At 38.4% G+C, this 14,027-nt stretch overlaps 2 protein-coding genes across 4 annotated transcripts in view; one reads left to right on the forward strand and one right to left on the reverse strand.

The window, feature by feature from the left end:
* The window catches only part of LOC122058680, a 5,625-nt gene extending 4,172 nt beyond the window's left edge, over positions 1-1,453 (forward strand). For both annotated transcript variants that reach the window (XM_042621337.1, XM_042621347.1), the window contains exon 2: positions 1,024-1,453. In XM_042621337.1, the coding sequence (XP_042477271.1) occupies positions 1,033-1,233 (201 nt within the window). In that variant the 5' untranslated portion in view covers positions 1,024-1,032 and the 3' untranslated portion in view covers positions 1,234-1,453. The remainder of the gene's footprint in view (positions 1-1,023) is intronic.
* Positions 1,454-2,633: 1,180 nt separating this feature from the next.
* On the reverse strand, positions 2,634-12,148 carry LOC122090847. Of its 2 annotated transcripts, none has more exons than XM_042660579.1 (8): positions 11,896-12,148; positions 11,461-11,579; positions 10,733-10,815; positions 5,751-5,872; positions 4,392-4,556; positions 3,886-3,979; positions 2,981-3,279; positions 2,634-2,882 (listed from the first exon to the last, which is right to left on the reverse strand). In XM_042660579.1, exons 1-7 carry the CDS (start codon positions 12,071-12,073, stop codon positions 3,027-3,029), a joined length of 1,014 nt encoding a protein of 337 aa, XP_042516513.1. In that variant the 5' UTR covers positions 12,074-12,148; the 3' UTR covers positions 2,634-2,882; positions 2,981-3,026. The 2 variants fall into 2 exon arrangements, with proteins under 2 accessions (XP_042516513.1, XP_042516521.1); XM_042660587.1 differs by having other exon boundaries at positions 3,075-3,279; positions 11,896-12,146.
* Between the last annotated feature and the right edge of the window lie 1,879 nt (positions 12,149-14,027).

Genomic DNA, 14,027 nt, shown 5'->3' on the forward strand with positions numbered 1-14,027 from the left:
AAAAAAAAAGAAAAAAAAAAGCACCCAGGCTAGCAGTGTGTTGTAGAGTATCTAGCTTATTGGTATAATGTAATGTTATTTTTCACCACATTTATGCTATGCATGTTTGGGAAGCCTAGTTGGTTCACTGAAAATACCAGGTTGATTTCATTATTGATCCCAATAAAGAGGGATAAAGAAACAAAATAAACAAATATTTGTTGCTACACTCTAGACTGGAATTCTTGGAATATCAAATGGCCTGCTTAGTACCTTTTTTTAACATTATTTGGTATCACTCTCATTTCTCCATGAAGTGTAGTGTCAGTGCGAGTACCTATATAGTTAGACACAAGGACAAGTTCTATGATGTGGTCAAGCTGCTTTTAAGATATTGGCATTGTCAATGAAAGCTACCTTTATTTCTTACATCATTTTTAGTTGTCTATCTTTATCTCTTACCTCATTTTACCCCTTAAAAAAATTTTGACCATGCCAATTTTTCCAAACTTGCATGACTAGGGACCCACTTAATAAACAATAAATGCTTTGATTGCAATCTGTATTGAACTCCATCCAGATTTCTAAAACTTGCATGACTAAGGACCGACAATAAACAAGAAATGCTTTGATTGCATTCTGTCTTGAACTCCATCTAGTCCAACATCAATATGCTAATCTCACATCCTTCTAAAGCCAGTAGGTAACATTCTTCTTCATTATTCGTACTCTTGTATTGTTAGACGCAAAAAGGATTAAACGATCCTTTTGTTTCGTTCATTTAACTCTTTAACTTGACTTTTTTCATCTTCAGCTAAACCAAAGGTGGAATATTAAAAACATGGTTGGAAGTACCACCACATTTCCATTTCCATAGTTTATATATTTTAATAAGATTATTTATTAAAAAAAATAAAAAAAAAGATTTGACGAGTCAGTGAAGATACAGTGATACAGTGGTTTTGGTAGTTGAGACATTTTGTGTTCTGTGGGTGGGGTTTGGGATACATCTTCCTAACCATGGCATTGCATTCTTCATTGCAGGTAACGTAAATGGAGATAAAACCAACAGTTGCATTAAGGGCTTTACTTGTCGGAGGTATTGCTGCATTTGCAAAAGTGGCCGGTGCAATGAAGGCCGCAGGTGGTGTAAAGCTGGGGGCTGCAGCAGCTGCCATGACAGCTGCAGCAACCGCAGCTGTGTCGGGATCAAAACAGGAACCAAAAGATACTTTGAAGCCACCTTCACAGTGACCTTTTGCCAAAGTCTTTTATGGTCTCTGAGAGGATGTAAAATAGTGCCTCAACGCAAGCTCATTAGTTGTACTTATGCTGTGAGCATGACAGTAATAAGATTTTATTTTGTTTTGGATTCTTCAATTATATATTCTATGTTCTTTTTACAGTACCCAGAAATAATGGCTTGGGATTGGTATGCAAATTAAGGAAAAAATTCAATTGCTTGGTTGGATCACCCGTTGATCTTGATTGAGTGTCAAGGCCTCAAGGGTGTCAGTTGGGATGTTTGGTGCAGTATCTTTAACCAGCTCTGTGGTTCTGAGACAGGTTATTACACCAGGCAACTGGGGAACTTAGTGGAGAGCGGTTCACATGGTTGACAACCAGGGTTTTAAAACACGGAATCGGGATCTGGATTTGTCCGAGTCGATTTGGATCAGGGTCAGCCTCAATCAGCTCTGGTTAATATATACCTCTCTCTTAGGGTTTTTCCGTATAAGATTCAGATTAGCTGGATCGGCTGGAATCGGGATTGGCCGATCCGAATTGAATTCTTGAAACCCTTATAACAACTATCCAGGTTGAGCAATGACAATGTAGGTTTTCCCATTTTTTTTTATCTGTAAAGGCAATTTGGGTTTTCAGGGGCAACTTCTCCTAGGCCTTGGTTACTTTGTCATTATGAATGGAAATGATATATTGGTCGGTCTAGAATTACTTTATCTAATAGCTTTCTGGAAACTTTCCAAGAGCCTAACTTCAGGGCTGTTCCCTGTTTGCCCATTTGAGGGATTTTATACTTTAGGAGGATTCTGGGGCTTGTAAGTTGCCCCATCCAAGTATGGAATTGTGAAATAAATTTGGAGTCTTGGAAACCATCTGTTCTACCTTGGTTAAATCACCAGGTTAACAGAACTATATCTACTTGTACTTTGTCAAGGTCCATTGAGTCACGGTTCTACTGTTCGGATTGGGACTGGCTGAGACTGATCCCACTTCTTACCGGTCCCCGGAATGGCTGATTCGTGCTGGATTTCTAGGGTTCAGGATACTTCTGGCTGATTCCCTACCAATTCCGGCTGAATCAGTATCGACTTAGGCTGATCCCGTTGCACTTGCACTACCAAGTTTATCAGTTGCAAATGGTCCTAAAAAATGCATTGTGATGGTATAAGGACCGAGTTCCCCTGCACGGCTGCACCCACAGTGAATGGTAATCCATTCAGGTGTCTCCCTTTCATAACATATTTTTTTGGGGGAAAGGAACTCTGCCCATCCACACCCCGTACACTCGGTGTAGGAATGCCAGATTCTGCAGGGTTCTTTTGCCCGTATTTTTTTTTTTTATATCATTGTTAGTTTGTGGCAACAGAAAGGCTGAATAACTGTCATTTAGATGATATAAAGTGTCAGAATTAAGAAAAAAAATGAATTCATTCTGATGTGCTAGGTCATGCTAATTTGGAACTGACATTTAGCAACAAGTACATGCCATTAATCTTCATCTGTAATGGTAATGTTCAATACACCTAACATTACCCAAATCTATAAACCCCATTACAACAAGGTGGAGAATGTTGAAAGCCAAATGATGGAACTGAATCATGGCCTCACTGAGTCCAAGGGAAATCTCAAGTGCCTCCTGGTGCATTGGCATCTTCCACCTGTAGTAATTGGAACACATCAAGAGCGAACTAAATAAACTCAAACTTTAAATAGCACACATCAGAACACTGCCGGAAAATATTGTACCCATTTTCACCTTGATTTTCCCATGGGTTCTTAATCCTATAAATATTGAAGCCACGTCAGAATCGTGGATGGATATCATTATCTGCTCTCGGGCGTGATGATACCTGGTTAGGAATATCCTTCTCTTGCTGCATCCCTGCCCTTATGAACTCAAGCACAATCGAAGTTAACTCAGCTTGATGTGCAGCGTATCCGTGGTCAGCTCCTTCTATAATGTGAAGTTTGTGGTTGGGTATGACCTTGGCAAACTCCATGGCCTCCTCTTCCGCTGGCACAATTTCATCCTTAGAACCATGAATAGTCAATACCCTGAAGATTCTTGGTGATGTTATTATAAATCCCCACAAAACAACAGTGATGAGAAAAATAAATAAATAAACAATGAGTAGGACAAACATCAAGAATCAAATCATAACGAAAACAATTGAAATGCAAGGGTAGAAATAAATCCAATTGGCAAATATGAGATCGTCTCTTTGATTAAATTCTTTGATGGAACCTAGAAGACCATTAAAATGTGAAAGCAACGAGCTCCAGTTTCTAGTAAGAGAACAACTGTCCTTGAAATATTCTAATCTGATTGAGCATGTCTATGGTAAATTCTAAAGGGGCTTGTCCTTCCCTTAATGTCGAAGAATGATATCCTTTCTACATGGCTAATCTCCTGGTGAAGCTCGGTAATGTCTTGTAAGGAATTGCTCAGAAAATAAGATTTAAGTCCCCATAAAAATTAGGTCATGAGGAGAATAATGGTAAAGTGGAAAGACCTTGCATGGAGCATGATTTGCTAGGAAACTGGTTCTGTGATACAAAGTTTCCTAGGAAAATAACTATTTAATTATACCAGTTGTTCACACATGCTGTGCATAGTCAATATTCAAAACATCAACAGTCTGATCAAGTCTGTAATTCAACCTGCAATCTCTTGGAATTGAAAGGCATGCTGCACGCATATCAGTGGTCAGGCGATCCATTAGACTTTCTTCTGTCACACGGTACTCAACTTTGCCTGCAGTACAAGTAAATGTTAGTCGAGTACAAAAAGAATACAGTGCACAAAAACTACAAATAATTTACCATTTGAGAATTACGGATTCATGATATGAACATAGTTCAAAGATTCTCAAATTGATGCCAGGAAAATACTGAAAACACTCACAAAACACTGTTTTGAAGATCTAAACCCCCCTATCCCAACACACAGGCACACATACAAAAGCATAAGCATCTAGTTTGTTGCTAGACCACATAGAACCATGCATAGGACATTGAAAAGGACAAAAGATTGATGCTTAACTGACATAGAGAAAGAAAAATTATATCGAACTTCAGAAAAGTAGTGAGAAGAATGTATAGGATTAAAGTGTATTGGGATGACATAAAGCATAATCGTTTAGTTAGTTTATACAATAATAGCTTACCTGTATTGTCCTTAACATCGATGAATCCATCTTTCTTGATTCTCTCCATGAATTTTTTACCCAGGCGACCCGCAATACCTCTTTCCAGATTAAACCGCCCCGAAACATTGACAACCGTATGGACATCAGGGTACCTAGAAGCATACAGGAGCACCGCATTTCCTCCTACAGATCATATTCAGCCACAGAGAAATAGTGAACAGGAATAACCATCTATAAAAATTTCCATATATTGAGGTACCACGGTGGTTGTCTGACATAACAATATGTACAGGATCCCAATAACTAAAGATAAAATGAACAATAAAGGAATCTCCTATATTGTACCCTAAATCAAGATTTGTCATAACTTCACATTGGACCATCAGTTTGGTCTAAATGTTTCAAGTCTAGTTCCCACCATTAATCCCTCCCCTTGATGATAATAACTCCCCAATCACTTGCTTGTTGCTGTGTTTCTTGATAACAACTTTTTTTATGGTTTTAAACCATAATTCTTGACCTGCAGCTGGGGATTATAGGCTGCTGCCTATTGTTATATTGGGCTGAGGTCATGGGCTGCATTTGCTTGGTATTGTTGGGAGTTAATAGGGGTTGAAATAACCTAATTTCCTACTGTTATCACATATTCTTGTACTAATATCAGGCCTGAACCAGTATATGTTTTGGGGCATATTTCTGTGATCCTGACTGTGGGTTAGGTTGTTGATTCCTAGCTCTACATTACATATCCTTTGAAACAGTCAGCTTTGTATAGAGGGGTGCTTACTGGTACAAGGTCATGATGGGTCAAGTGGATTTGGATCTAAAGTTTCGAAGTGAGGTTCAATAGGCAGGATTGCATCATCGAATCATTTTGTAAGAGGAAATTCTGGGATTCTGGAGAAATTTGACATACAAATTCACAAAAAAATAACTAATTTTAGTGGTTAAAATTCAACAGGCATAGTGCCACACGGATACGTAGTGGATGATATCATGTCAGTTATCAGCAGAAGATGTTGTAAGAGCATTCAATATCATAATCAGTAAGGATATTGGAGGACTAGAACGCTAACGAGTTTGAGCCAAAAGAACAGACAGGATCATTTTGGATCTTGAATTAGCCAATACATTGAAAGCCGACAGTTATGAATTCACTTCTAAAAATTTGGGACAACTCATGTTCCCCTAAATGCAGCTTATGAAGGTGGAATTTCACTTTAAAGCCTTAGACCACCAATTCCTCTTGATACATAAATCACTTGTCACCTTTTCACCTTTTCACCTTTTCACCTTTTCACCTTTGTGGATAGTATTGTATTTTTTTTGGGTAAAATGTGTATAAATCAACAAAATACTGAGCATAAAGCAGACTACCTTTACTATGGCCAACAATTGCACTGATTCGATGTTTAACCCCAGAAAAATGTACAACTACAGCACGCAAATCCTCAGCTTCTCTGCGATAGTGTCCGTACTGAAATGAACCTTCACTTTCCCTGAAAGAGAAAAATAGTCGGTTCCTGTATTTTTGTTAAACTGAACAAAAAGTGCAAGGGTTGTATTCAGAATTCAGAGCTCTCAGGTCTGGCACTCAGAACTAAAAGCAGGGCACAAATTGCACAATAGTGGAAGGACATTACAATTAAGTCCTGCATCAGGACATAATTAGCACAAACCAATAGATCAATATATCTGTACCACATAGGAACCATTAAGCATGTAAAAACATTCACAGACATTGCCTCATTCATCTTCCACTCTTTTCTTTTCTCATTTGTATACCTTCTAAAATTTCCTTTTGGACATCACAACCCAGTTAGAAACCAAGATCATTAATCTTTACAATGAACATAATTGGAGGAACCACGTGTTTCATTCTTTCCTTACCATGCCAAAGCCTGCATTGGGGTCTTTTACTGATAAAGTGGTGAAGCTGAAGCACGAGCCAAGGAAACCTGTCTGCCCCAAGGTAAGGTGGTGGAGATTGAAAGGATATTCATTGGGGTCTTTTACCGATAAAGTGGTGAAGCAAGGAAAATGGAATTTTGAGGAGATGCCAACACGATGTGGACTGAGATGATGGATTGCATTAAGAAAGTTGCTAAAGAGATTCTAGGGATGTCTAAGGGTACTTGGCTGGCCCATATAGAGACTTGGTGGTGGGATGGGGAAGTCTAGGCAGCCATTAAGATTAAGCAAGACAGTTTTAAGATTTGGTAAAGGACTAGGGAAGTTGAAGATCATGCAAGGTATAAGGCTACTAGAAATGAGGCAAAGAAGATTGTGGGAAAAGCACGGGCGAAGAAATATGATGATTTGACAACAATTTGAATACTAAGGAAGGGGGAAAAATCCATTTATAAGATAGCTAAGATATGGGAAAAGAAGAGCAGAGATTTTGATTATGTCCGATGTATTAAGAGTGATGATGGAAGAGTACTTGTAAAGGCTGAAGACAGTAAAAGGGAAATGGTATGAGTATTTTTGTATCCTACTAAATGGAGACAACTCATGGAGGAGTAATGTGAGTATACATCATAACAACCATGCATCATAAATATGTTCGAAAGATAGGAGTGACCGAGGTTAAAGAAGCCTTGAGAAATATGAAAGTCGGTAAGACACCAGGCTCGAATGAGGCACTAATTGAAGTGAGGAAGAGTTTGGGATTGTGTGGGGTTGTCGGGCTAACCAAGGTGTTCAACAAGATTATGAGCACATGAAAGATGCCGGATGAATGGAAAAGAAGTATTGTAGTTCCAATATACAAAAATAAAGGCGATATATTGAATTGCAACAATTATAGAGGCATAAAAATTAATGAGTTATACTATGAAATTATGGGAGAAGGTTATCAAAGTCGACATTAGAATAGAATCTAGAATCTCGGGGAACTAAATTTCATTTTCTGCTTGGGAATCCACGACAGAAGCGATTTACCTACTATGGAAGTTCATGGAAAAAGCTAGAACCTACATAAAGGATCTTCATATGGTCTTCATCGACTAGTAAAGACCTAAGACATAGTCCCGAGAGAGCTAATCTGGCATGCTTTGGCAAGGAAAAGGGTATCTAGTAAGCATATTGTATGAGGGCGTGTTGACTAGTGTGAGAACTGTAGGAGGTCATGGTAGTGAGTTCCCAATTACCATTGGGGTACATCAAGGATCCGCTTTAAGTCCTTATCTGTTTACACTTATCATTGATGATTTAACCAAGAACATTTAAGGGGAGGTTCCGTGGTGTATGCTTTTTGTTGATGATATCATTCTAATAGATGAGAAAGTGACAGGTTTTAACGATAAGTTGAAGTCATAGAGATCTACCTTAAAATCAAGAGGTCTTAAAATAAGTAGAACGAAGATGGAGTATATGGTGTGTAACTTTAGTCGCTTAAGGACTGTTACCGAAGTGGTGAAACTTGAGGAGAGAGAATCTGCAAGGCAATTATTTTACATATTTGGGGTCAACCATAAACAAGGAAGGCAAGATAGATGATGATGTTCTTCACATAATTAAAGTAGGATGGTTGAAGAGGAGACTGGAGAAGTGCATTATTTCATTTGCAGTGTTGTGTGATCAACGTATTCCTCTAAAGCTTAAAGGTAAATTCTACAGGACAGACGTAAGCCCGGCTATGTTGTATGAGGCGGGGTGTTTGGCAGTTAAGAAGCATAACATAGACAAGCTGAGTGCAGCAGAGATGAGGATGTTGAGATGGATGTGTGGCAAAACTATGAGAGATAGAGTGAGGAATGGTAAGATAAGAGCTGATTTGTGAGTGGCTGCGATTCGGGACAAGCTCCGAGAATGGTGCTTAAGGTGGTATGGCCATGTTCAATAGATGCCTTGGGATGCTCCAATAAGGAGGTGATCAGATTCAGTTGGAAGGAGCTAGAAGAGCTAGGGGCAAGCCTAAAATAACCATTAATGAGTTGGTAAGGAAAGGCATGCAGAGACTAGGTCTAGTATGACATCAAATAGAGCTTTTTGGAGGGTAAAGAACCATGTTGCCGACCGCGCTTAGGTGGATGTCCCGGAGGTGTGGCATTGCATTGTTTCTTTTCTTTGTCTTTCCCTTTTTTTTCCCTTATACTTTGGGGATCCATGTAGTGACCCCATTTAGTTGGGAAAAGGCCGAGTTGGAGTTGTATTTTTGTTGTAGCCAAAGCCTGCATTGCTTTTAGATCGAATGTCCTTTTCACTTGACAAGATGGCATACAATGAATACCATTAATCGTGCTTACTGCTACCATAAGTGGGTAAGATTTACATCTTCGCCCAGTCATTGTATACTTAACGAGGTGGGCATCAGACTCTTATTTTGATGTAATTTGGGGGCTTGAAATCATGCCTAGGTCCTCCATTAGGTTACCTTCTTTTTGCATTTACTGAAAAAATGTGTGGTGCCGCATATAAGCATGCAGCTTAGATAATATTAAAGCCTTGGTTACAACTGCACATACAAACGTCAATTTTTCATATATATAGACATCTCTCGAGACATGCATAAGGACTTTGTCATTTGCGGATGTAGTCATTACAATTGGCGCACATTAAGGACTTTGTTAGGAAGTGCAATTTATATTACTCAATGCAGTCCAGGAAGTGATGGCAGGGAACGGATAAGGGAAAACAAGTACAACTACTGATATGCGAATCAAATCAAGCAAACAACAACCCATAGTCACAAACCCTAGAATAATAGGGGAGAAAGTAAACAATAGGCTGCTGAAATTTGATATATCAATGAAAGAGCCACATGTTCTTCTTTTTCCAGTATATAAATTGGCTATGATTTGGCATCACTATTAGCTCAAGAAACAAAAAACCCTATTACCCCCACAAAACACTACTAATCAGGTGTTTTATTTACAATAATACACCAGATAAAACACTGAAAATAAAAATAAAGCATTACAAATCAGGTTTATTATTCTAAATAAAACACTACATGAAACACCGAAAAGAAAAATAAAGTTCCAACATGAAATGGGTGGAATTGCATAGCCTGGTACAACCTGGGCTAGTAGCCCCATAAAAGCTCTTCCCTCCATCAGTTCCACTTCTAAGTTCTAACAGCCTCTTAAGACTAAAAATGACTTCAACCAGTTGAAAAACTAGTATCAATTTGGCCTATATGGCCCGATTCTTCTTCTTCTTCTTTGATTTCTTCCTGCTCTGTTTACTGTTCAACCATATCTGGGATTTTTTCGCCATCAAAACTAAGATTCGCTAAGCCATCATTGGGTTCAGGTAAATGGATCCTGTTTGCCAGGCTGTTAGACAATGTTTATTTACTCATGTCCTTTCTCACCGGTTAGACCTGTCAAATTTGGTCTTCCCCTTGTCCTTTACCACCTTCAACATCCACCGTATCAAGCCTTCTACATCTGCTGGTCTTTGTTGCATGTGAACAAACCACCTTAATTCTCCTTCACTTACCTTTCCTATTATTGGTGCAACTCCTAAGTTCCCACAAATGCATCCATTTCTAATTATCCTTCCTCAAATTGCCACTTGTCCATCTCGTGTGCAATTATTTTATTCATCACTAATGTGGAAAGCATCTGTTTAGATTTTGGACAGTCCTATACTTCTACGTTTTCTTTTACATGCATGTGCACACACACATACACATGCATTTGCACTTGCACATACGCAGATGCATCAGGATATCAAATTTATAAGCCACATATGAGCATCCATGTGTGTGGATGTGTCTGAAGTCCAACTTTTCTGATCCACTGAATCTTTATGCACCAATATCAGTTTCAACATTTGTGTAGCACTAATCTGCTCTCGCGGAAATTGGTGGGCTTTCTTCTAATCCATTATAATCCCACTGTACAACTGTACTTATTACTTTCTCGTGATAGTGGAATTTGAACAAAAATAAATGCTCAATTTGAACTAGCCGTGTTTACATCATTGTACGTTTAGGAGAGTGTAGAAGACAGCATGCCCCGCTTCCCAATGTGAGGTCAAGCATTTAACTGAGGTTTTAATCCTCAACTCCAAAAAGTCCCACAAATGTCATTCTACATAGATGATTAGCATAATAAAATAAGAGAACTGTTTCAAGATAGAAACTCCAGAAAATAAGATCTTAAACAATTGATATAGCTTTAAAATTATAGTTATATATGATAACATGCTCTTCAGTGTATACAAATGAATGACATGGCAGACCACTTAGCCCTTTTTAAATATCCCATATGCTAGCAATAACTTAGGGGCATGAGTGAGAGACAACTGTTTACAGTTAAGCCTCAAGATCTCTATCCAAAGTTGAAAGAACCACAACAGGGATTATGTTCTTAATCAATTTGATAGGTTTTGCTTTTCAAACTTACCCATTCCCTGCAAAGTCAAAGCGGAAGGCACTGATTCCTTCTTTCTCTAAAGCAGCAGCAAGATTCATCAAAGTATCGTATTCCTATAAAAGTAAACCCATGTCATCAGCCAACCAGAGAAATGCACAACCTTGTATGAACAGAACAGTAGGAATGGTACAATATAGGACCTTCAAAAGTAAATGAACTAACTACAGAATTTGATAGAACAAGATAAGGTAAGTGCGGCTATTGAGAATCTGTAATATATGTCACCACTAGCAAGATGAATATTACATGGTTTACAGAAGGCCATTTCTAACCACAGATAAACTTAATCAATTCTCATCCATGGAGAAGGTTTACTTAAGGATTGATGCCATATGCAATCATCTGAGCTCAGAATACATGACTATGCAAAATGAGGATGGTGAGACTTCCAGAATCGATGTTAGAACAGGAGAGACCTTCCCCTGGTTCAGAGGCACTGTTTTCTTTCACTCACACAAACTGAATAAGATTCAGCTTCCTGCTCAACTTGAGAGAAGAAACCTGAAACATATATTCTAGAGCAACGATGGGAAGAATCAAAGTTTTTATTTATTTTTATTTTACTGTTTGGGTTCATATCACTGGGCCTGGAAATGTGGTGACTGTTTTTTTATAATGGCTTATGAGCATGGTTCGAGATTTCAGTATTTCAATGATGGGAAGAATCAGAAGTTTTTCAAATATCAGAATTCACAAACCTTGGAGGATCGAAATCCATGGCACAAGATTACAAGCTCCTTAGAACCTGTATCGTGTAGCACTCCAACAAGTTTTTCACCGTGGCTATTCTCTATTAAAACTCTCTGCTGTGGAATCACTGGAAAGGGGAAAAAAAATATGAAATTAGCGAAAGACTTCAGTTGCTCACATGACATAACTGAAGTTCTTAATATGATCATATAACATAACAATAAGCAGCAAGTTGCTCCCCAAATAAATGCAGTTGTTATAGAATCAGACAAGTCTACAATTCAGAGAAACTGGAAGAATTGATTTCGATGGTAAGAAGCTGTCCAATGCACTTGGGAGTTGGGACGCATTGGCCAATCTCCTGGAATTGTAACCACTATGCATGATCAGAATCATGGCAAAGTCGAATTTGATCTTGAGATTTGGTTTCTCGTTTACATTACCTGGGGAGATTTGGCCTTCATCAGCCATGTTCCTGCGACTTCGGACGACCTGAGCACGCCGGGGAAGGAAAGGCAAATGGTGAAGGAGAACCCTCGAATTCCAAGAAATTGAAGCTCCGGACTGAGTGAAAGCTGAAGTTGCGAACACCGATCGCAGATTACAAACAAGGGTTGCCATTTGTCCCCATTTAATCCCAAGAATTGAAGATCTCTCTCTAGTCTCTACAATTCTACGGGAGCGCCAGCGTAATTGCCCAATGTAATGCGTGGAGGTTCCTGGATGGACACCTGGCAAATCTGATTTTAATTATTGGATACAGACTGAGATGTCAATCGATTCGGTTCAAGATATAGCATGTACAAATCGAAACCGGACTAAGAAAGGTAAATTGGTTCGATTCTTAATAGTTTTTGTATGTATTCGGCCTAGTTTGGGGTTTTTTATATGGTTTTGAACTTTCATTTCAACCTATTCAATTTCATTTGGTTCGTAATTGGGGTTTTGGTTTGATTTCAATTAATTTGATTCGATTCAAACTTCAATTTTAACTAAAAAATGAACCGAGTTGTCTTTCATTTCCAAAACCAAATAGAACCGGTTTTTGGTTCAGTTCGATTTTAACCGACCATTTTTTGTTTCGATTCAATATTGACACAACATCCTTAGATAGATGTTCATCAGAATCCATGAATAAACCTCTCCCCTCCCACCTGACGAGTAAAGATGAGCAATAGCTGAGCCATTAGTGTTCATTTACCACCATTGTTGGGGAGGTGGTACCGTGGTAGACAAGGCATGGCAGCCATCGGTGATGGAGTATAGGTGTGATGCTGTGTACAAATTTGTGGGAAGAGAGAAAATAGACAGTGATAAATACAGACATAAAATAAGAGATAAACTAGGTAATCAATAAATTTGGATGATTTGGAGGTAGCCCACCTTTTGACTTTATGGATGAAACTGGACATCCACCTAATTAGGAGGTAGTCGAACCTCTTTTTTTGGGAGTGAAAATAGAAAACCTGCTGCTACTTCAATCATATTCATTAATTCTATTTGAGCCTATTAAATAGGTTAATGAAACAAGTTATAGCCGTAACTTCACACTATGTAATTTTAACTTCTATAACTTCTAATATCCACTTTTCATACCATAGACGATCAGTTTCATAACCACCAAGACTCCACCGTGTGGCAATAACTCTTACCCACATACAAAAATTATAAAATTACATAAATTAAATAACTAGTACAAGCACTTGGACATCACTGCATAAATTACACTTGCCCATGTATGCAAGTAACAGGGAGATATCCTTAAAGACAATCATGAACTCAGGCAGCCAAAGTATGAGTCTGTGTAAAGATCTGTCTTGGATTAATGCAAATATCACAAAATTTGCATTCCTAGGTTTACACACTTGTTATATAAAATGAATGGGAAAAGGCTCGGCATATTACTTGCGTGATGCACGCTAATATGTCTCTCTTTTTTCCCCCTTTAAAATGATCCCCTACCTCTCTTGCATTGGTGCCTCTTATTAACTTGCGGCACATTGGTGGCATGTCTATCCCTCTCCTTGATTAAATTTACAAAAGAAAAAGAAGTTTCAAAATATATCTTTTAGTTTAGCCTCGCTGAATATTATGAACTACTCCACCCTTGTACCTATAGTATTATGTGTGATGGAGGCTTTGCTAAAGAAAAATGCAAGGCGAGGAATGATGGGCTTTTGTTATTACTAATGGATCACTTTTGTCCCCATTTCCATGAACTTTGGCTATATAGAGAGCACTCAGGAGGCCAAAGCTCGAGAAATGCTCGGACTTCAAAAAGCAAGAGAACTGAGAAACACAACTGCAGACATTTCGCCGGATTGATTTTCAAGCTCTGGCTGATCGACTGGATGGGTAGATTTATGAGAAACTGGCCATGGGATCTTTTTACTATACTTTTGAACATTAAGTCTGTAATCAACTATTTTCTAAATGAATTAAATAGAGTAGGGATCAGATAGATATAGCCTATACAAGAGTAGAGTGTAATTTATATCAAATAATGGGGGCTACAAGGGTAGGACCCATTGGAAGAAATGCTTCCGTTGCTAACTTATCTTTTTTTTTTTTTTTT

This window comes from Macadamia integrifolia, chromosome 2 (assembly GCF_013358625.1).
Source record: "Macadamia integrifolia cultivar HAES 741 chromosome 2, SCU_Mint_v3, whole genome shotgun sequence".
Taxonomy (NCBI): domain Eukaryota; kingdom Viridiplantae; phylum Streptophyta; class Magnoliopsida; order Proteales; family Proteaceae; genus Macadamia; species Macadamia integrifolia.